Source organism: Natrix helvetica (assembly GCF_964273705.1).
Source record: "Natrix helvetica genome assembly, chromosome: 5".
Taxonomy (NCBI): domain Eukaryota; kingdom Metazoa; phylum Chordata; class Lepidosauria; order Squamata; family Natricidae; genus Natrix; species Natrix helvetica.
This window is the reverse complement of record NC_138551.1, coordinates 105667864-105688969: the sequence shown is the minus strand read 5'-3', so window position 1 is coordinate 105688969 and position 21106 is coordinate 105667864. Positions and strand designations below refer to the sequence as shown.

General features: G+C 42.9%; 1 protein-coding gene across 1 annotated transcript in view; it reads right to left on the bottom strand.

The window, feature by feature from the left end:
- BICC1 (BicC family RNA binding protein 1) overlaps window positions 1–21106 on the bottom strand; it is a 133743-nt gene that overhangs the window by 76674 nt on the left and 35963 nt on the right. The window contains exons 2-3 of the mRNA XM_081954514.1: window positions 8190–8236; window positions 802–871 (exon numbers count right to left, since the gene is read on the bottom strand). Of these exons, the coding sequence (XP_081810640.1) occupies window positions 802–871; window positions 8190–8236 (117 nt within the window). The remainder of the gene's footprint in view (window positions 1–801; window positions 872–8189; window positions 8237–21106) is intronic.

Below are 21106 nucleotides of genomic sequence, written 5' to 3'. Positions count from 1 at the left end.
GTCTGAATTTGGATCACGTGGCCATGGGGATGCTGCAACGGTTGAAAGTGTGACAAATGGTCAGAAGTCATTTTTTTTCAGTGCCATTGTAACTTTGAATGGTCACTAACAAATGTTTTGTAAATTGAGGATTACCTGTATTTAGGGATCAATTTACTCCCACAGGGATGGAAATTTCACTAAGTCATTTTTATGAATTGACTAGCCGATAACACGGCATTGCCCGGGTATTTATTTATAGGGGGAAATGTTCAGACCAAACATAATTTCTAATGTTGGATTTTCCCCCTTACCATCCTTGTGGAATACTGTGAAGCCGTTATCATGGCAACTCCATTGCACTGCACACTAGAAGTCATTTTATGGCAGTACAGTAGAAGCCATTTTAAGGCACAACAGGCTGTATCGTAACAGAACACCCTCCGAGGGGTTTTAGGGGTGTCTTACCCCCACAGTATTTGTTTCCAGAGAGTAAATCATCTGTGTACCAAGTTTGGTTGAAATTGCTTGAGGCGTTCCAGAGTTACGCTGGAACTTACACACACAAAGCTGTTTTTTTATATGTAGATAGAAAATAGAGAGAAGATAGATGCACAAATGCAGTACACATTTTCCCATATACATAAAACCCATGGAGAAACTGAGTTTGCACAAAGTGTCTGAGATTGTAATTTATATCTTGAAACAGGTGAAGGTACATGAACATAGCATAAGTTTTCAAGAATTACTATCAGATCAATTTGGAGATTCGCCTCTGTTCATGAGGGTTTGTTCACATCACAACAAAAAAGCAACACTTACCTTTCTTGGATTTCGCACCAATCTTCAGTTTAGAGGGCCAAGCAATCTGGGTGTTAGTTTCCTCCATAATCTGTCAAAGGACAAGAAATATTAGTTTAAATTGAAACACCTTTGCCATTTTCTATCAGACAGAAACAAGCAGAATTTGTAATAATTCTGAACTGCTGCAAAGTTGCTTTAAAATACCAAGAAATGGCTTTCAGAAGACAAGTCTGATTTAACTAGAGTGGGAAGGAACCTGATGGATCCTAGCATTTTAACTGAAACAATATCAATACATTTAAAAACTTAGCTTTTAACTGACTGTTCCCTATTAGCCTCTCAGACTTCCCTGAATTTGCTATGGCATGCCCTATTTTTTGCCAACATTTTCTTAAAATTACTCACAATTAATCAGTAACCGGGCAGGCTTATTTTGGCCCTGCAGAATTGTGCTCTGATGCCCAGTTCACAACTTGGCTTTGAAAGAGTGGTCTGATCATCAGCTGGTGGGAACAATCACCAGCACTTCACTCCCCAGTGTAATAACAGAATAACAGAGCTGGAAGGGATCTTGGAGGTCTTCTAGTCCAACCCCCTGCTCACGTAGGAGGCCTTATACCATTCCAGACAAATGCCTGTCCAATCTCTTCTTAAAAGTCTCCAGTGATGAAGCATCAACCACTTCTGGAGGCAAGCTGTTGCACTGGTTAATTGCTCTATCAGTCCCGAAATTTCTCCTTAGTTCTAGGTTGCTTCTCTCCTTGATTAGTTTCCATCCAGTGTTTCTTGTCCTGCCTTCGGGCACTTTGGAGAATAGATATTCCTTCTTCCTTGTGGCAGCCCCTCAAATATTGGAAAAAGCCCTAATCCTGAATATGTGGGCACTGACAAATACAATCCAACAAGGTTCTTGTCTTCATGCAATTGGTCACTAAATGAACAATTGTTAACTCAAGGACTACCTATATCTTCCCTGATCCCACTATCACCCTAAGATTAAAACATAGAAAGAAAAGCATAGGGAGTCCCAAACCTCAAGAATATTCAAATTACTAATCCAAACAATTCAATGTAAGAAATGCAGCATGGAATGATTATTTAAGCATGTCTCTTTGAATCTCTGCATGAGTTCTGGGTCCACCTCCTTTCTAGTTACGCTTTCACGTTCTGCATTGATAACATCCCGCATTTTACTTTCTTGTACAGCATCAGTGAAACAGTAAACAACGTGAGTGCATCCCACTCCTATTTAAGGTAAGAAAATAATCCTCCATTCTCTGAACTGGAGAAGAAGTCAGCATACACGGTCGGGTTTCAAATATGGCGGTTTCAAGAAATCATGGCTATAATTATGATGAAAGAAACGGCATCCTTTGCCGATGCCTTACAGGAAAAATTTGAAAGACAAATACACACGCTGAAAAGTTTATACTTCTTTCTATTGCCTGTATCAATAGAATTCCTTAAAGCCACTATTTCCAGAGGATGGTGCCATGTGGAAAAAGTGAGAAATGTCAGCCAGGACTCAATGCTCTTTGCTTTGAATGGGTTTCAGCAGCCACAGGGTAATAAATTGCAGCTGGGAGGTAACTTCCAAACAAGGCAGTTCTACCATGACATACATCTATTCCTAAAGAACCCAAAATACAGATGTGAAATAAGAACTGTGGCAGCGTCAAGTCTGAATGCTAAATCGCTCAGGTCGACCTATTTGTTGGGAGGAAAGCTATGGCAAACCTAGGCAACATATTAAAAAGCAGAGACAAAGGCCCATACAGTCAAAGCTACGGTTTTCTAAATAGTAATGTATGTAACAGAGTTCCAAATAGCATCCAAAATTAAATCAGAGTCCAAGGCAAAGTATTGCTCAAGGTTCCAATTTTTTAAGAGAGCCATGTTGGCACATCTGGGAAAACCCGAATCTGAAGCTTCTCGGTTTTCCTCATCCAGTTGAAAGTTCAAGATCTTGCCCCCACACCTACAAGTCCATCACATGGTCCAATCTCCCACTGCCACGCTGGCAGCTTCCACCCATCCAGTTCTGGTCAGGTACAGAGGTGCAGAGACAAAGGATGATCTTGGCTTTCTAGAATTTTTTTTGTTATGGCTACATAGTATGTAATTCCTTACAACCCCCTTCCCCATTTTCCCACAATAGGAAATGCATAGCAGAAAAAGAGAACGTGTGGCAGGCCAAAGATCCAAAAGGAAAGATGGCTGCAGGCCTGACAGTGTAGCTGTGAGAGTTGGGTCATAAGGAAGGCTGAGCGCCAAAGAATTGACGCTTTCACATTGTGATGTTGAAAGTCTCTTGGACTTCAAGGAGACCCAATCAGTCAATCCTAAAGCAAATGAAACCTGGCTATTCTTTGGAAGGACAGATAGTGACACTGATGCTCAAATCCTTTGGCACCCAAATGAGAAGAGAGGACTCCTTGGAGAAGACCCTGATGTCTTCAGTCTTTCTGAAGATAAAAAGAGAAGGACAGCAGAGGATGAGATGGTTAGATTGTTTCATCGATGCGATGAACATGAATTTGGGTAAATTCTGGGAGACAGCAGAGAACAGGGGAGTCTGGCATGCTTTGGTCCATGGACTCGTGAAGAGTCAGACACAACTTAGCAACACAACAACAACTGCCTATATATCTTCAGACGTTGGAACTATATGTATCTCCCAAATTCCAAATTTGGAACTGCCTCAAAAGGAACAACCTTCTGCTTGGCAGAACTGTGAACAAGCAGTTTGGAAACTTGAACCCTCTTGCAAAATAAAAAAAAAATCCTGAATATTAGAAAAGTGGTCCAGGTAGAAGCTTGAGGCTACTTATGGTTAAAATTCAAAAGTGGACTTCAGTCTTGATTCATTCCTTCTGGAAAGGGTTGAAATGGACAACCTGGTGATCCCCAAAACAGTATCACATTCTCAAGTTTATGCAGAGTAAATCTGGCACAAGAACAGGTTTAGTACATGAACACAAGATTAACCTTTAACTTAATTCTGAAAAGGCTAATGAGCAGATCTTAGGAACCACTTGCTCGCTTCCCAGAGGGCAAGCTAGAAAAATCATTATCTTAAGTAGCTTAGTGGGTGTGTATGGCATTACTCAGCATGTTCTGTAAGACTAACTCTGGCACCCCTGCAGTGTTGAAAATCTAGTGATTCAGGCTAGTGTGAACGGGTTCCAAGTGGCACGCTTCTGCTCTTCTAACTCACTCAGCTTCCAAATGAGAAAAGGAAACCATTCAAACTTTTGTCCTATATATTGTTTGGGGACTCATACCCAAATTTTAACAAAGGCACATATAGCAATTCCCCAGGATTATACAGTCTATCCTTCATTTTCTGACACTCTTGTGGGAGCTACAGATTACCTCCAGAAGCTGAGCGATTTTGGGGACGCAACCGGGAATTACAATGGGTTCTACAGATGGGAAAATCTCATTTTAAAGAGGGAGAGAAGGGGAGAAAAGAACACAAAAGCCGAGACTTTTTGCTGCTTTCATGCTTGATAGATGACAGATAGAAATGATAATAGCAGGTTGGTCAATCAATGAAAACACAGGCAAAGCAGCTAGGTTGTCTCAGGTTGGCTGATCAACACGCAGCACTTAGATCTGCTGGTGCTATCAAGAGCTTTCTCAGCAGGTGGTAACTCTCTGTGTCTGGATGTAGAAGCTAAGTGGGGTCTGGCATCGCCAGTTCTTAGATGGGAATCCAGAGAAATAGACTAGACTACAAATCTCAAAAATATTACTGGGAGAAGGCAAAGGCATGCTAGTTATCTGCCACTGCCAAGAAAAGTACAAGGGTTCAAGAATTCACCAGGAGTCAAGAACAAATTAATGGGGACTTAATAGAACAGAGCAGAGCAGAGTTGGAAGGGACCTTGGAGGTCTTCTAGTCCAACCCCCTGCTTAGGCAGGAAACCCTACACCACTTCAGACAAATGGTTATACAACATCTTCCAGTGTTGGAGCATTTCTGGATGCAAGTTGTTCCACTGATTCATTGTTCTCACTGTCAGGAAATTTCTCCTCGGTTCTAAGTTGCTTCTTCTCTCCTTGATTAGTTCCCATCCATTGCTTCTTGCTCTTCCCTCAGGTGCTTTGGAGAGTAGTTTGACTCCCTTTTCTTTGTGGCAGCCCCTGAGATATTGGAAGGCTGCAATCATGTCTCCCTTAGTCCCTCTTTTCATTAAACTAAACATACCTAGTTACTGCAACCGTTCTTCATATGTTTTAGCCTCCAGTCCCCATATCATCTTTGTTGCTCTTCTCTGCACTCTTTCTAGAGTCTCCATGTCTTTTTTACATCGTGGTGATCAAAACTGGATGCATAATTCCAAGTGTGGCCTTGCCAAGGTCTTATAAAGTGATATTTACACTTCACGTGATCTTGATTCTATCCCTCCGTTGATGCAGCCTAGAACTGTGTTGGCTTTTTTGGCAGCTGCTGCACACTGCTGGCTCATATTTAAATGGTTGTCCACTAGGACTCCAAGATCCCTCTCACAGTTACTACTATTGAGCTAGGTACCACATATACTGTACCCGTGTTTTTTTTTCTAGCCTAAATGTAGAACCTTACTTTTTCCACCATTGAATTTCATTTTGTTAGATAGCACCCAATGTTCAAGTCTGTCAAGATCCTTCTGAATCTTAAGCCTACCTTCTGGATAGTTGGCTATTCCTGCCAGCTTGGTGTCATCTGCAAATTTGATGAATTCCCCATTCCAAATTTGATGAGTTTACCCATCCTATCTTCCCACAAGCTGACAATCTCTCTCTTCACACACACACAGCCTTTTGTTAGAAATTTGCAAGTTAATGTTACTGCATCTTTTTTAAAAAATCTACAGTAGCATCATGTTTTAGCGTAAGTTATGATTAAACTTAGAGAACCATCTGTCCATGGCATTATTTTAAAAAAGGACAGCCAGTAATTAGGAAATCATTACTTCAACTGAAAATGATCCAGTGATTAAATCATATAAGATGCTTGTGAATTTATTTAATCAAGCAAGGCAGACTATGAAAATTTAGATTACGGGTGCCTTATATAGGATTGAAAAACAGAAAATAGACAATGACAATTCAATACAATAATAAGAGAATGCAAGCCATTAAGGCTCAAACCCATTTCTGATGGGATGATCCAGCACCCTGGTCCAATGTCCAGGTAAGAAGACAGTTTTCAAGATGATTCCATTTCAGAAGGGATTGTGTTCCATAAGACAAATGCCAAAGAAAGTACAACACCTGCGCCCCACCAGATGACACTAGAGGGAATCTCCTCCTCGTTCAATCTTTGGGATGGGTTGAAATGACCAGAGACAGACAGTTTTGGAAAACGTCCACCCTAACCTAGGTCAGGAAGGGTTTTTTAAGTGGTAATTAGTACCTTGAATTGGTCCTGGAAACCTATTAGGGGCTAGTAAGACTCACAATAGTTGTGCTACTTGGGTGTGTCATGGGACAGCCATAATTTTTAATGAAAAGAAAGACTAAAGGTGATATCATATCAGTGTTCCAATATTTGAGGGGCTGCTACAAAGAAGAGGGAGTCATGCTATTCTCCAAAGCATCTGAAGGCAGGACAAGAAGCAATGGGTGGAAACTAATCGAGGAGAGAAGCAAGCTAGAATGAAGGAGAAATTTTCTGAAAGAACAATGAATCAGTGGAACAACTTGCCTCCAGAAGTTGTGAATGCTCTAACACTGGAAGTTTTTAAGAAGAGATTGGATAACCATTTGTCTGAAATGGTATACTATAAAGTTTCCTGCCTAAGCAGGGGGTTGGACTAGAAGACCTCCAAGGTCCCTTCCAATTCTGTTATTCTGAAACTATTTGCACCACTTCATTCTGAAACATTTCCATCTTATGAAAGGTCTTCAAGCACAGCCCCAGGTAGAGCACACTGCGACAGTCCAAAGAGAAGGCGATCAAGGCAAAATCTAGGAATTGGGCGTGATTATTGCGCAAAATGGATTTGTGTAAAGGTCTTCCTCGTCACATCTGCCACCTGCTCTTCAAGCAAGAGTTTATCTAACTCTGCATCCAGATTGAATTGAAGAATTAAATAGCTGACTCAGGGGGTTTGTTTTCCCAATTCCTAATTAACTGACAATTCAAATTTAATCACACTTTCGAATAAGATTTTGGCTGATTCACCCAGCCCTCCTTAGCCACATCTGCAAATGTAAGAAATTTCTAAGCTTCTTGTCATCCTGTCTTCCAAACAAGATGTAGCCATTTTAGTTTCTTATTGCACAATATTCCAAAACTCCCTCCCCCTCAGCATTTCGACACCCATCTTCCAGCCAAGCATGTGACCCTTGTGAGAAAATTCACCACTTAGAACAATGGTTGAGTTAAGCTGAGGTGACAGTTACTCAAAGCCACAGTATCATCATTCCAGCTATTGCATTCCAGTCCAGAACAGAGTGGGTTTTGGAGGGTTTTTTCCCCCTTTATCCCTAAAATCATAGGGATAACTCATGACTTTTTATTTTACACAAGGAAAAGTTTTAAGAGATTGAAGAAAACAACAGAGAGAAAGAAATGAGTAAACCATGAGCTTTTACTCCAAAGAGCTTTTCTGAAAGTTTCTCTTTCAGCCACAATACTTTACAGGCTACCAAAAATGCAAACTTCTGCAAATTTAACAATTCACACAAAGATGACAAATGCCTCAGCCTAACTGTGTCAACCAACCACAAGTCTTGCATCTCTACAATTACTTTTCCTTCCATCCTGAAATAGCAGAGCAGAAGGAACGGAAAAAGCAAGAACCGTTGTCGCCAACACTGAATGTCTTCGATTCAAGCAGAAGCCAATCATTTTAGGATTATTTTTTTTTGCTAAAACCCTTTCACCCCACCCCATCCCCCAACCCTTAATTCAGAAGCATCCACAAAAGAAAGTAAGACCAACCTAAACCACAAGGACCACATGCCTATATATTAGGAACCAAGCTAACCATAATGGAAACATAATATTATTTTTCTAAATAGAAGAACATTCCAAAGTCATTACTGGCCCTCATGGGGTGACCTAGAATTTTGGGGGCTCTGCCTAGAATTTGGATCCATATTGTGGAGCTAAACATACATTTCCCAGTCCTAACCTAAGTTAGTTAGCCCAGAGAAGATGAAGAGAAGTTACTGTCCTCTATGCAAAGGTAGGAGGCAGCTAGTCTCATGGATCTTAGATCAGGCATAACCCATCCAATGGCTTTGTCTATTGCGCAATGGGAAGGGCTGGTCATACCTATGTCCCATCTACTCTAGGTTCTCCGAGGATTTAACAAAAACAAGAACTTGTCCATTGTGTTCAGGACTCAATCCAAAAAGCATTTTCTGTTAGTTGCTGCAGGTATATCCATGAATGCAACCGCTCTTACCTTCTGGAAAAAGTCTTCTCCACTTTTCCCCTTTCCTTCAGCAGCAGCTGAAAATAAAAATGGCACACAATTAATCAGATCTACGGCAACATCCTTGTCCTTGTTTACTAACCCCTCTAAGGCAATCGTGGACATCTCTGTAGGGAGTTTCCCAAAGCAGGCTGTTCTGCCAATGAAAATAATGTTGATGCCGAAATGCACAATTGAACTGAATATTAAAAGTTTGTGAAATAGCCTAGTATGAAAACTTTTTCATGTAAATGACTAGAAGACCTTGGTCAATTTGACAATAATTCAAATTTAGAGAACCCCTTTCCCCTTTCATTTTGATGAGGACCCTTGTCATTTTCTGAGGAGATGAAATGGGCTAAAGAGCGACCAGCTTTCCGTTTCACTGGATCTCAATTTCACTCGATTTCACTGGATCAGCACCAGATTTCTCTCACTGTCCCTTTTTCAGGTTTTGGAGGCGATTCATACATGTTTATACTGCTTCCAGTGGAAAGGCTCCCAAAGATGTTTGCAAATATAAAGTACATTATAAGCCACATCGTAAAAACAATACATAAATCCTAGATCTGTGACGGCGAACCTATGGCACATGTGCCCAAAGTGGCACATGGAGCCATGTCACCTGGCACACACAGCATCACCTGTCCCTCTTCTGAGTTTCTGGCGCACATATGTGCACGATGATCAGCTAGCCTTTGTGTGTGTGTGGCAGTGCCAGTAACTGGAAGAGCTGGTCTTCCATTTTCCAGCGTGGGTTTGCATGCTGGCCAGCTGATCGTTGATAGTGCATGCGTGCCAGTAAATGGAAGACTAGCTGGATGGTGCATATGCGTGCACTGGAAACCGGAAGTTAATTTCCCGGCGTGCGCATGCCCCCTGAGCAGCTCATCTTCCAGGTTGCGGGCCAAAAACCAGCCATTTTAAAAGACTGTTTGGTTCTGAGGGAAGGCTTGCATTTCTTCCACTGTTTTTAACTTTTCCAGATTCACAATGAATCCAAAGAACTACTTTAAGTGCTTAGTTGCATGCTGTGACATCCACTTTTTTCTCTCTCCCCCCCCCCCCCAACAGCATAAAAACAACCACCTAAGACATCAAAGTCTCTTTTCTCAGCCATGGACATTTTGTTCAGTTTCCTTGAGCTGGGAACCATCTTCAACCCAGAGAAAGTTCTGATTCGTTCTCCGGAATCTCATTTAGAGACCTGATACGGTCTAATGTTTTTCTTTGACTTTCACCACTGAAGTCTTCGAGCTTCCTTCTGAGAATAAACCAACTCTGTCTGCATATTCAGGAGTATCCAATTACGGATCGCTTGCATAACGTTATTCTTCCACAAAGAGAACATTTCCAAAAGGCAGCCCTCCATCACCTCAGCCTGAAAGTGAAATTAAAACTCAGCACAACGGCACTGGGTTTCTGTGAAAAGACATTGTTGTGATTTTCAGTCCCTGGTACTTAAGCTAATAAGAGGTTAGGAGGCTCGAATTTCTTTCCATGTGGGAAAGTCAGTTTTTGCCAGACTGAAAGAAAATAATAATAATACACAAAATGCTGTTTTGAGGTAGAATGGTGGCCTTGGACATTTCCACAGGACCAAGAGGTCTCCTTGACCCAACTGTCTTTGGACATCTAAAAATCAACTGATTTTTAGAAAACAAAGTGGTAGTGCTGGAGGAAGAACTGATCTGTTGCATAGCACATTGTCTACTTCCCTGGTCTTCCTCTTCCCAAGAATAGCTCCGAGTCCCATACTGTCTCTTGGAGAAATGGATGCCTGCAGCTCAGGTGCACTGGGGACAGGTGAAATTATTTTTCTGCTTGCTCAGAAAAGGGAGGAGAGTTACTAAGAGGTAGAAAGGATAGAAAGAGCGAGGAACATGGGTGGCGGAGGCAAATCTTTGCTTCTTGTTATGTCTCTCAAAGCAACCAGAAATGGACTATCAGAAAATGGATGAAAAGTGGAATATTAAAGGGAATAAGATGAACTAAGAGAAAATGGTTAGAAAAGGAGGAAGGGAAAGAGGGATATATTAGTAGAACAAAATGAAATATGTTAACACTGTTAATGATATCTAGCTAAATAAGATGTGATAGAATTATATTTATATTAAGATTGTTAATTGTGGATAATAAACTAAGTAAAATGATTATTATATGAAAATTGAATTTGAGGATATATGCCACCTATAGAAAATAGAATAACAGGAAAATGAAATGATAATTTTGATTTACTTCTGAAGGGGCAAAAAATGATATTGTTTATGTGTTAAGAAAAAAACTAAGTTTAAGATGGAAATATGGGAAGAAAATAATACGGCTGAAATTAGGAATGGTATTATGATGAAAAATGAATTATGTATATGAGATAATGTAAAAGGGGAAAAACCTGAACAACACTTTGTTTACAAAAAGAATTTAAAATGTGTCACAAAAAATAAAAAACTTTATTTGCAAAAAAAAGCAACCATTCTGTGAATGTGTATGCACACTCACAAACACACAACTGAGAGAGCAACCGTTTTGCAAAAGAGCCACAAATTTGGAGAGGGACTGTACTGCACATCTTAAAACTGAAAAACCAAACTAAAAAAAAAATTCTCATAAGCAAACAGCAACTTCAGTTTTTTAAAATCCCAACAGGGGAGAAGTTAGCAAACCAGAAGAGTGCTGGATAAATAGTGGGGTTTTCTGGGCAGTGATACTGACTCTTGGAGGGCTGGAGAAACTGGGTGTTTTCTAACCTCAAAAGGTATTCTTGTCTTCCAAAATACACTCCTGGATTCCACAAAGAGGTAATTGGAAACCTAATTTCTTTAGAAGGAAACCAGCATGGAGTTAATAACCACAATAACATAGATATGGGGAACTGACACCAAAATGCCCAATGTTCAGTACCTATTAACCTGTAACTCATTGTTCATTTATCTAAGGATAGTTGAGTTGACCACATTTAGAGAGCCAAATGATCAACTAAAGTCTCAGCTAGCAAGTTGGGATCAAAGTTCAAATCATTAGGGGTGACATGATAGCGGTCTTCACAAAGAAGAGGGGGTCAACTTATTTTCCAAGGCACCTGAGGGCAGGACAAGAAGCAAGGGATGGAAACTCATCAAAGAGAGAAGCAACTTAGAAGTAAGGAGAAATTTCATGACAGTTAGAACAATTAATCAGTGGAATGACCTGCCTCCAGAAGTTGTGGGTGCTCCATTACTGGAAGTTTTTAAGAAGAGACTGGCAACCATTTGTCTGAAATGGTAGAAGGTCTCCTGCTTGAGCAGATGGTTGGAACAGAGGACCTCCAAGGTTCTTTCCAACTCTGGTACTCTGTGTGAAGAACCTTCAAAATACTATGGGGGTGGTAGGTTTCCAAATTTAAAAAGAAAATTAAAAAAAGAAAGAGGAATAAAGGTTGTTGATTCTATAAATATAAGATTATATGGTGAGATGATCATATGATCATCCATTTGGTGGCCTGCAGCCATTTTTAACCAAAACATCCCTCAACTCTGGCCATCTTGGCTCATGAAAGCATGTCAGAATTGGATTGGCAGAGGATGGCGGAAAAAATGTTTCCCTAATTATTATTATTTATTTTATTTATTAAATTTGTTTGCCTCCCATCTCATTTTGAAGTATCTCTGGGTGGCTTAACAGCATAAAAATATTAAAATAATCAAAAATAAATATTCCTAACACAATGAAATGGAAGGACAATCAAAGTAAAATCATAGTTACAAGATTGGGGGTGGGGTGGGGGCTCTTAATTAATCAACCATTATGAGACTCTCCCATTGGGGCCCCAAGACATCTGGTACTTGTTCTGTTCCCCACAGAGAAGGTCTTTAAATCTGGGTAAGAAGGAAGGAAGTTGACAACATGGATGTATTTCAGTCAAATATATCTGGCTCTGACTGATGGATCCTCCCCAAGGACCAAACTGGGAACCAACAAACTCTTTTGTCGGTTCTCCTTGTTGGCTAGAGCAGGGGTGTCAAATTCAAGGCCCAGGGACTGGATCTGGCCCATAGGGTGCTTAGATATGGCCTGTGGGGCCACCCTGGAAACAACAAAGAACCAGCCCATGGTGCCTCTGCCACCCAAAACAGAATTCACTTTTTGCTGGCAGAGGTTGCAGGAAGCCATTGCAACTGAAATGGAGCTTGGGAGCCCATTTTCACTGGTAGAGCTCTCGGGCCACTATAGGCACCCCGACACGAGTGATGTTGAGCTGGCCACGCCTACCCTGGCCCCCAAGGTCAAACACAACCTTGATGCGGCCCTCAATGAAATCGTGTTGGACACCCCTGGTGTAGAGCATCTACCAAAAGGAGGACATCAAACTGGTGTTTTTAGTAAGAGTTTGGGTGTAGCCCTCAGCCAAGATGCCATGAATGAATTCTCTTGAAGGTTCCCCTCATTAAAAAACAGTTTTTGGGAAATCTGGGGTGCTTTCTTGCTTCACCAAACTAGCTGGTACAAAGCCTGGCCTCCTTAAAGTGGTTTGCTTGCATGAGAAGAGAAGATTTCTGTGTAATGAACAGAATCTCCCCAAAGAATTCACAAGTTAGCAAAATCTGACCTAACTAATGGGCAGAGGGGCTTTTTTCTCACGTAATGAAAATATACAGGCTCCGGTTAACTTCTGAAATTTAATAGACTGAACATTTTCCCACTACAATATTTATAAAGATTATCAGACCATTTATATAAAAAAGAAAAGTACTCCATTCTATATAAATTACAGGTGCGTTCAAAACTGTATCTATTTCCACTCACATATATATTTCAAGCAATTTGCATTTCAGCTTCACTCTGATGGGTTATCATGCCGGCTTGCATTTCATATTTTTCCCACTTGTAGCCAAAGCAGGGCTGCAAATGTTCCGTCCAAAACTAACAGCACAAAGTTGAAACAGGTGTTAACGGTTATAGTATCCATGAACTTCAAAAATTTGTCCACTATAAACATGAGCAAAGCACTACTGAACATCCCTGAGACTGAATTTAAGCAAATTATTCTTAAAATTCTAAATAGGTGTTATTGCAATTCGAGTTTAAGGCAGGAGCCTATGGAATATTTCCAAGAAAAGAAAGGACTTATAAAACTATGCAAACTTTTGTGTCAAGGCAGAAATTCATTTAGTGACCATTTGAAGCTACAACAGCACTGAAAAATATGAGTTATGAGTGTTTTCACCCTTATGACGCTTGGCCTCATGATCACGTGACCCCATGATCATGTGATCGAAGATGATTGCTGACTCATATTTTTGATAGTTGAAGTTTCCTGGGGTCATGTAATCCCTTTTTGTGGCCGTCCAACAAGCAAAGTCAATAGGGAAGCCAGATTCAATTAACAACCATGTTAGTAACTTAATAACTGCAGTGATTTACTTAACAACTGTGACAAGCAAGGTTGTAAAATGGGGCAAAACTCAACAAATGTCTCCTTTGGGATGAGTTGTGGTCTATCCCCAAACATTTCAACAATGCTGATGCTAGCTACCAGTAAACAAGTCAGTAGCTTTGCATCCTGCCGGGACTCATCAGTGTCTCTCTCTAGCATTCAAAAATCATCTCTCTCTCTCTCTCTCTCTCTCCCCCTCCTTCCCTCCCTCTCTCCCTCTGTGTGTGTGTGCGTACATAACTATGGAACGCCTTGAGCAATTTCAACCAAACTTGGTACACAGATGACTTACTCTCTGGAAAAAAATATTGTGGGGGTAAGACACACCTTGGTGTGTGTGTTCTGTTAAGATATAGCCTGTTATGCCTTAAAATGGCTTCTACCGTACTGCTGTAAAATGGCTTCTACTGTACTACCGTAAAATGGCTTCTACTGTACAGCGCAGTGGAGTTGCCATGGTAACAGCTTCACAGTACTCCACAAGGGGGCTCCCTCTGGTAAGGGGGAAAATCCAACATGAGAAATTACATTTGATCTGGACATTTCCCCCTATAAATAAATGCCTGGGCAATCCTCAACTCAGCTAGTAGACAATAAAATAATTCAACTATGAAATCTCCTTCAAGGTGAGCTCAACTCCTAGGACTTCTCAGGAGGAGCCATCCTATTTTCCTGGCAAAAGTGTAGAAATATTTGCTACTGCCTTCTTTCATGACTTGCTTTTAAGCTTTCCAGAGTAGCTTGCAGCCCCTGGGATTCTCTGGTGTTCTCACATCCAAATACTAACCAGGTCCAGCTCTGCTTAGCTTCTCAAGATCAGCCAAAGTCAATCAGGAGCTGCCACCCAGATGGGCAGGTGAATGTTTAAGAGGGCTACATTCCTCTTCATTCCGCAGGCTTCCATTTGTGGTTTTGTATTTTAATTCTGTCCTTTCATCTCTCATAATTTTTCAGATTCTCTTTAGCTTGTCTAAAACGTAACTTTGGTATCATGCCAGTGTCCATGCTGGACAAAAGCTAAAGATTCAGAGATTGGGGCTAAATATATTTGAAATCTAAATTATCATGCAAAACATATTCACATAGCCTATCGAAACCAAAGAGTCACTCTTCAAAGGAGCATTTATTATATCAAAATCTGTCTTTGGTAGCAGGGAACTGAAGTCATTGCTGATGCAACATCAAAGCAAGAGAAATCATTATCGTTTATTTTTGCAGCTGTCTGGACAGAGACATTTTAAAAAGCAAGTTGTGAATTCTTGCAAAAGAGGCAATACATCTCCCCTCCACACTGTAATAGACATGGTTGGAGAAATCTTGATTCCAGGAACCCGAAATAAAAATTGGCGGAAGAGAAAAGCATGCAGATTTCAAGATTATTTTTTTAAATAAAAAAAGCTATGTCTTTTTGGGTTGGTGGAGTCTTCAGTTCCACAAATTAAAAGATGCAAAGCACCATCTCACTTGTTAAGAACCAACCTCTTTGCAAGCACACTCAAAAACAGCAGAGGTTTCCTGGGTTGACAGTCCCACAGGGAAGAAAACTAGCAGAGATTTGGCATGACTTGTAGACTTCCCGTATCTTACAAGGGTTGTAGACAGGACATGGTATCCACTGAGCTGATTTTTAAAAATTTTGCAAACGATGCACAAGTACAAGGTCTCTTCCAATTCTGTTACTGTTTACTCAAACTTGCACAATTTAAAAAAAGCCAAATTGCTGAACCCCTCCTCATAACTTCTAAAATAAACATTTATGTTTCAATGCCTTTTCGTTATATAGGACTATCACAAATAATTTAGGGCAGTGATGGCTAAACTTTTTGTTGTTGGGTGCCAAAAATGCAAGGGCGTGTACATGATAACCCGCATGCATGCCAGCACCGATAATGCAAAGCAAGCCCCCACAAGTGCATGCACGCACAACCCCCCACACTCCCCGGATCGGGAATGATCCGTTTCCAGCTTCCGGATGGCCTCTGCAGCAGCGGGGGAGTCCATTTTTACCCTGCCCAGGCTCCGGAAGCTTTCCTGAAGCCTGGGGAGGGCAAAAACTGCCTCCCTCGGCCCTCTGGAAGCCCAAAAATCAGTTGGCCAGTGCGCACACGTGTGCTGGAGCGTGCTACCTGTAGCACATGTACCATAGGTTCGCCATCACAGATGTAGGGCTTTATGCGTCTGCCTAACATAAATTAAACCGTGAACAGGGCAACGGTCTTCCTACATTCATGCAGAGTTCCTGAAGGCCTCCTTTCCATGCTCCCCAACCCCTCCCAACTGCCACCGCTGGAAAATTAACAGCACCGTTTCCTGCCACTTTGTGGTCTACACATGAAGCCTTCTCCAAAAAAAGAGGGTAAAAGTTCAGTCTTCATCCATGTATCAACCTTCTCCTTCCCTGCCTGTCTCCCCCCTCCAAGATTGACTGAAAGTCTGAAGAAACATTTCATTTTGGGAAAACCTTCCATGCCAGTATAATTGCTAAGACAAACAATGTAGACAAAACCCTCCTTCCTTACATGCTCACCCTCATGGCAAGAGAAGAGAAGCTTTCAGAAGCCACAAACCAGAGTTGGGATCCATAACTCTTTCTTGGGAGAATTTGCTTACCAGGGGGATTTTAAATATGTATGAAAACAAGGCTGAGTCTTCTTAGTATAGAATGCTACCAGATGAAGAAGCAAAAAGAAAAAAAAATGAAAATAAAGCTACAATTTTATTCCACTTAAAAAAGAAAAGTCTAGCACAGTGTTGGCAAAACTTTTCAGCACCAAGTGCCGAAACGGGCATGCGCACGCCTATGGGGGAGCACCAGAAACTGGAAGAGCAGTTCCCCGGCTCCTGGGAACATGAGCTTCTGGTTTCCACATGTGCATGCAGACCAGTCACCTGCTCTTCCTGTTTCTGGTGCTCATTGTGTGTGACGACCAGCTGACCGACAGGCAAGCGCATGCCAGAAACTGGAAGCTCAGCTTCCCTGGGTACGCATGCACGCCAGGGAGCTGCTCTTCCAGTTTCCTGCACTCCCACGTGCACAAAGACCAGCTGGCCGGCGCCCAGAAGAGCAATGAGCAACAGCTGGCATGCCCGGAGAGATGGCTCTGTGTGCCACTTCTGGCATGCATGCCATAGGTTTGCCATCACAGATCTAGCATTACAGATGTATTATGCTTGTCTGTATGACTAAAGAAGGCACCCAGGATACAGAAATCCTTTTTTGTTTTTAAAATTATTGTTTGAAGTTTATCCTTCTTATGCTGCTCTGTGACCGCAAGAAAGATTTGATTGACTGGGATCCAATCTAATCCTATTGGGAATCCAATCAATTAACTGAAGTTAACTGATGTCCCTCATGGGATAATACAAATTAGAAACGCCATCCTTGATTTTCAAAAACGTGGCAGGTGAGACCTTCAATATTTATTGCCTTCAATGTCTGAAAGCAGCCCTAACACATTGAGAAGGACAGCTGTTTTCCATGACTGCCAAAACCCAACTTATTGGAAAAGGGCAGAGAATTATTCTGACACCAATCTTAGATTTGACGCAATTACTACTCTTTTGAGGGAGCACCACTGATTAGGGCAATGTCGGGGACAGTCCTTCAACCCCAAGGATAGGTGTCAAAGGAGCCCAGCAAAAATCTGGCCCCTCCTGCTAAAAGGCTATTCCCCAAAGAGAGTGCAATCCAACTGCATTGCTGCGACCCATTCTACGTGGGGCTGGCCTGCTGAGAAGCTTCCTCTGTTGCAGAATGCAGCCACATGTCCCATTATGGGTGCTGGTCATTCAGAACATGGGCTGCAGGGGTGAAATTTGACCGGATCGGAACCGACTCGGGCAAACCAGTAGGGATGATTTGTATTGGCTCCCCAAACTGGTAGAAGTCACCCCTGGTTGGCCCCGCCCATGCCTGAGTCACCGCTCACCTCTTCCGGCTGCTCACTCGGCCTTTCCAGTCCCTCGACCCACCCACCCAATTCGAACATTTCTTCCTCCATTCACAGTGGAGCTGCTGCAGCCTGTCCCTTTAAGGTAGTCCCTGGGAGGGAGGGAGGAAGCGAGCCGGCAGGGGGATGATAAAGGGAGCAGCAGCTCCGCTGTGAGTGGAGGGAGAAACTTTCGGATTGTCTCTGACACAGAATTAAAAGCAGCAGAGACAATCTGAATGTTTCTCCCTCCATTCACAGCAGAACTGCTGCTCCCTTTATGGTCCCCCTGGCCCTGACCCCCTCCCTCCCAGGGACCACCTTAAAGGGACAGGCTGCAGCTGCTCTGCTGTGAATGGAGGGAGAAACGTTCGGATTCTCTCTGACACAGCATTCACAATGAGCCTTTCTCATGCTCAAGACACACAGTTTTTCTACTGGGTTCTATGGGCGTGGCTTGGTGGAAGGGGAGGTCCTGTGACTGAGTGGGCATGGCTGTGAGTGACATCGAGTTGGCCATGCCCACTCAGTCACAGGACAACCCCACCACCAAGCCACACCCACAGAACCGGTAGAGGAAAAAAGTGAATGTCACTCCTGATGGGCTGCCCTGCTCCATGCACTGCACTGACTACCAGTTGGTTTCCAAATGCAGTTCAATATGCTGGTAGTTACCTTTAAAGCCCTTCAGAGAGTTTGGGGCTGGGTTACTTATGGGACCACTTCTCCACAGTGGGGTCCACCCCCATCCTGTTACATCCAGCAGGAGAAGCATCCGGTGAGACCCAGGAACAGAGCCTTTTTTGGTAATGGTACCCGCCATGTTGAATATCATCTCTCCAGAGATCAGACTTGATGAGTGGTGTGGTGGCCTAGAGATGGAGCTCTCACCTCACAATCAGGAGGCTGTGAGTTCTATCCTAGGTAGAGGCTGATATTTCTTTCTCTGGGCATACTGAGAATATATCTGCTAAACAAAACTCTGCATTGGCAACAGGAAGGGCATCGGGCCAGTAAACATTCAGTTCCATTCAGTTGCCCAGAGTCCACCCCAAAAGGGATTATGGGGTCATTAAAAGAGGATGATGATGATGAGAGATCAGATTTGATGTGGGCCTCCTGGTCTAAGACTTGATTTTGTCATCAGGCCTAAGTCCCTGATATTAGCGGTGCGTGTTGCAGGCTACTAAATATTATAAAATAAATATTTTATGCTATTTACATTACACGTAATTCTCGATTTACAACAGTTCATTTAGTGACCATTCAAAGTGACAATAGCACTGAAAAAAGGAACTTATGATCATTTTTCAGACTTATGACCGTTGCATCATCCCTATGGTCGTGTCATCAAAATTCAAATGCTTGGCAAGTGGTTCCTATTTATGACAGTTGCAATGTCCTGGGGTCTCGTGATCCCCTTTTGCAACCTTCTGGCAAGCAAGGTCAATGGGGAATCCAGATTTACTTAACGACCATGTTACTAACTTTAACAAATACAATGGTTCACTTAACAACGGTGGCAAGAAAACTCACTTGGCTAATGTTTCACTTAGCGACACAAATTTCGGTCTCAACTGTGGATATAAATCAATGACTACCTATATTTTCCATTTTGGTTATTGCTTTTATTCCATTTTTTATTCATCAGCTGCCCAGAGCTACGTTTATGAGATGGCCAGGTGAATTTGTAATATAATAGGATATTAATATATGAAAATAAATAAATCCAACTGCCCATGTCCATCATGCATTTCTGGGCAAATTGAAAATAGCTCCTTATTGATTGATTGATTCTTACAATGGCCATACATTTAACCTAGGGGTCCCCAAAGTTGTGCAACTTTAAGACTTGTGGACTTCAACTCCCACAATTCTCCAGCCAGCTGGCTGGAGAATTGTGGGAGTTGAAGTCCACAAGTCTTAAAGTTGCCAAGTCAGAAGATCTCTGATTTAACCAGTAAAACACTGGGCAGCAAAAAAATTTTAAAAAAAAAATAATTGTACACAATATGTATCCGTTTATAAAATCAAGGGAATCTAAGCAAAAATCTCATGGCCAACATATCCACCCACCCACATGCCAAATCTCTGTTCACATCCCAGCCACACGCTCTTTGCCACAAGCCAAACATCAGTCTGGCATTAAATGACCGTTGTCTTACCTGAATGGTCTTTCTCTAGGCGCTGCGGGAGTGTCCAAGCACGGGGTTAACATCAGCTTGCTGCCCAAGGACTGAGTTCGAATTCTTGTAGCTCCGCCTCTTGCTCCCCTCAGAGGCTCAGTTTTAAAAACGAAGGAGTGTCCAAAGGAACTGTCAATGCAATAGTCCAGTCCAATGAAGAAACTACCCCGCGACCCCTGATAGGGTGGGGTTGGACACTCCCGCAGCGCCTAGAGAAAGACCATTCAGGTAAGACAACGGTCATTCTCCTAGGCACTGCTTGGAGTGTCCAAGCACGGGACATGCCAAAGCTATGATCCCCCAGGGAGGGAAGAACTGTTCACGGGCGCGGGGCTAGCCACAACCCTCTGCAGAATTCTTCTCCCGAAGGCTGCCTCAGCTGAGGCAAAGGTGTCCAGTTTATAGTGCTTGACAAACGGTGACGGGCCTGACCACGTAGCAGCCCGGCAGATGTCCTCGATGGATGCCTGGGTGGCCCATGCGGCCGATGTGGCAGCACTTCTTGTTGAGTGTGCAGTGATACGAGGAGGCGCCGGCCTGCCCTGATGTTCGTAGGCCAGCTGGATGCACGCCCTTATCCAGCGCCCTACTGTAGCGGAGGTGACCTTCTTGCCCATGGTGGCAGGTTGAAATGACACAAAGAGGGCCTCCGACTTGCGGAAAGGAGCTGTTCTTTTCATGTAGATCCGTAGGGCACGGCGGACGTCCAGCTTATGCCACTCACGTTCCTTGGAGTGCCTGGGATGCGGACAGAAGTCCGGGAGGATCACTTCCTGCGAGCGGTGGAAAACGCTGTTGATCTTTGGTACGAATGCCGGGTCCAGACGTAATATCACTCTGTCGGAGTGGATGACGCAAAGGTCCTCTCTGACTGACAAGGCCGCCAGTTCAGAGATCCGGCGTGCCGAAGTGATGGCAATGAGGAACGTCGTCTTGAGGGTCAGGTGGCGTAGTCCAACTGTCCGAAGGGGTTCAAATGGTGGCCCGGACAGAGAACGTAGCACCACGGACAAGTCCCAGGTAGGATACCTGTGGATGGTAGGAGGAGCCAGATTGGTGGCTCCTTTGAGGAAATTGCGCACCTGCGGGTGTTTGCTGAGGGACAGGTGCGACTCAGTAGACAGGATGGAGGCCAAGGCGGCAGTCTGGCGTTTGAGGGTGTTTGGTGCCAGACCCCTGTCAAGGCCGTCCTGCAAAAAGTCCAGCACTTGGGGAACGGTGGCAGAAGTGGCAGAGATCTGGTGATGAAGGCACCAGCGAGAGAAGGCCGACCAGGTGGCTTCATAGATTCTGATCGTTGATGGACGTTTGGATGCCTGGATGGTGCGGATCACCTTCTCTGAGTATGCGCTGAGCCTCAGGATCTCCCCTTCAAGTGCC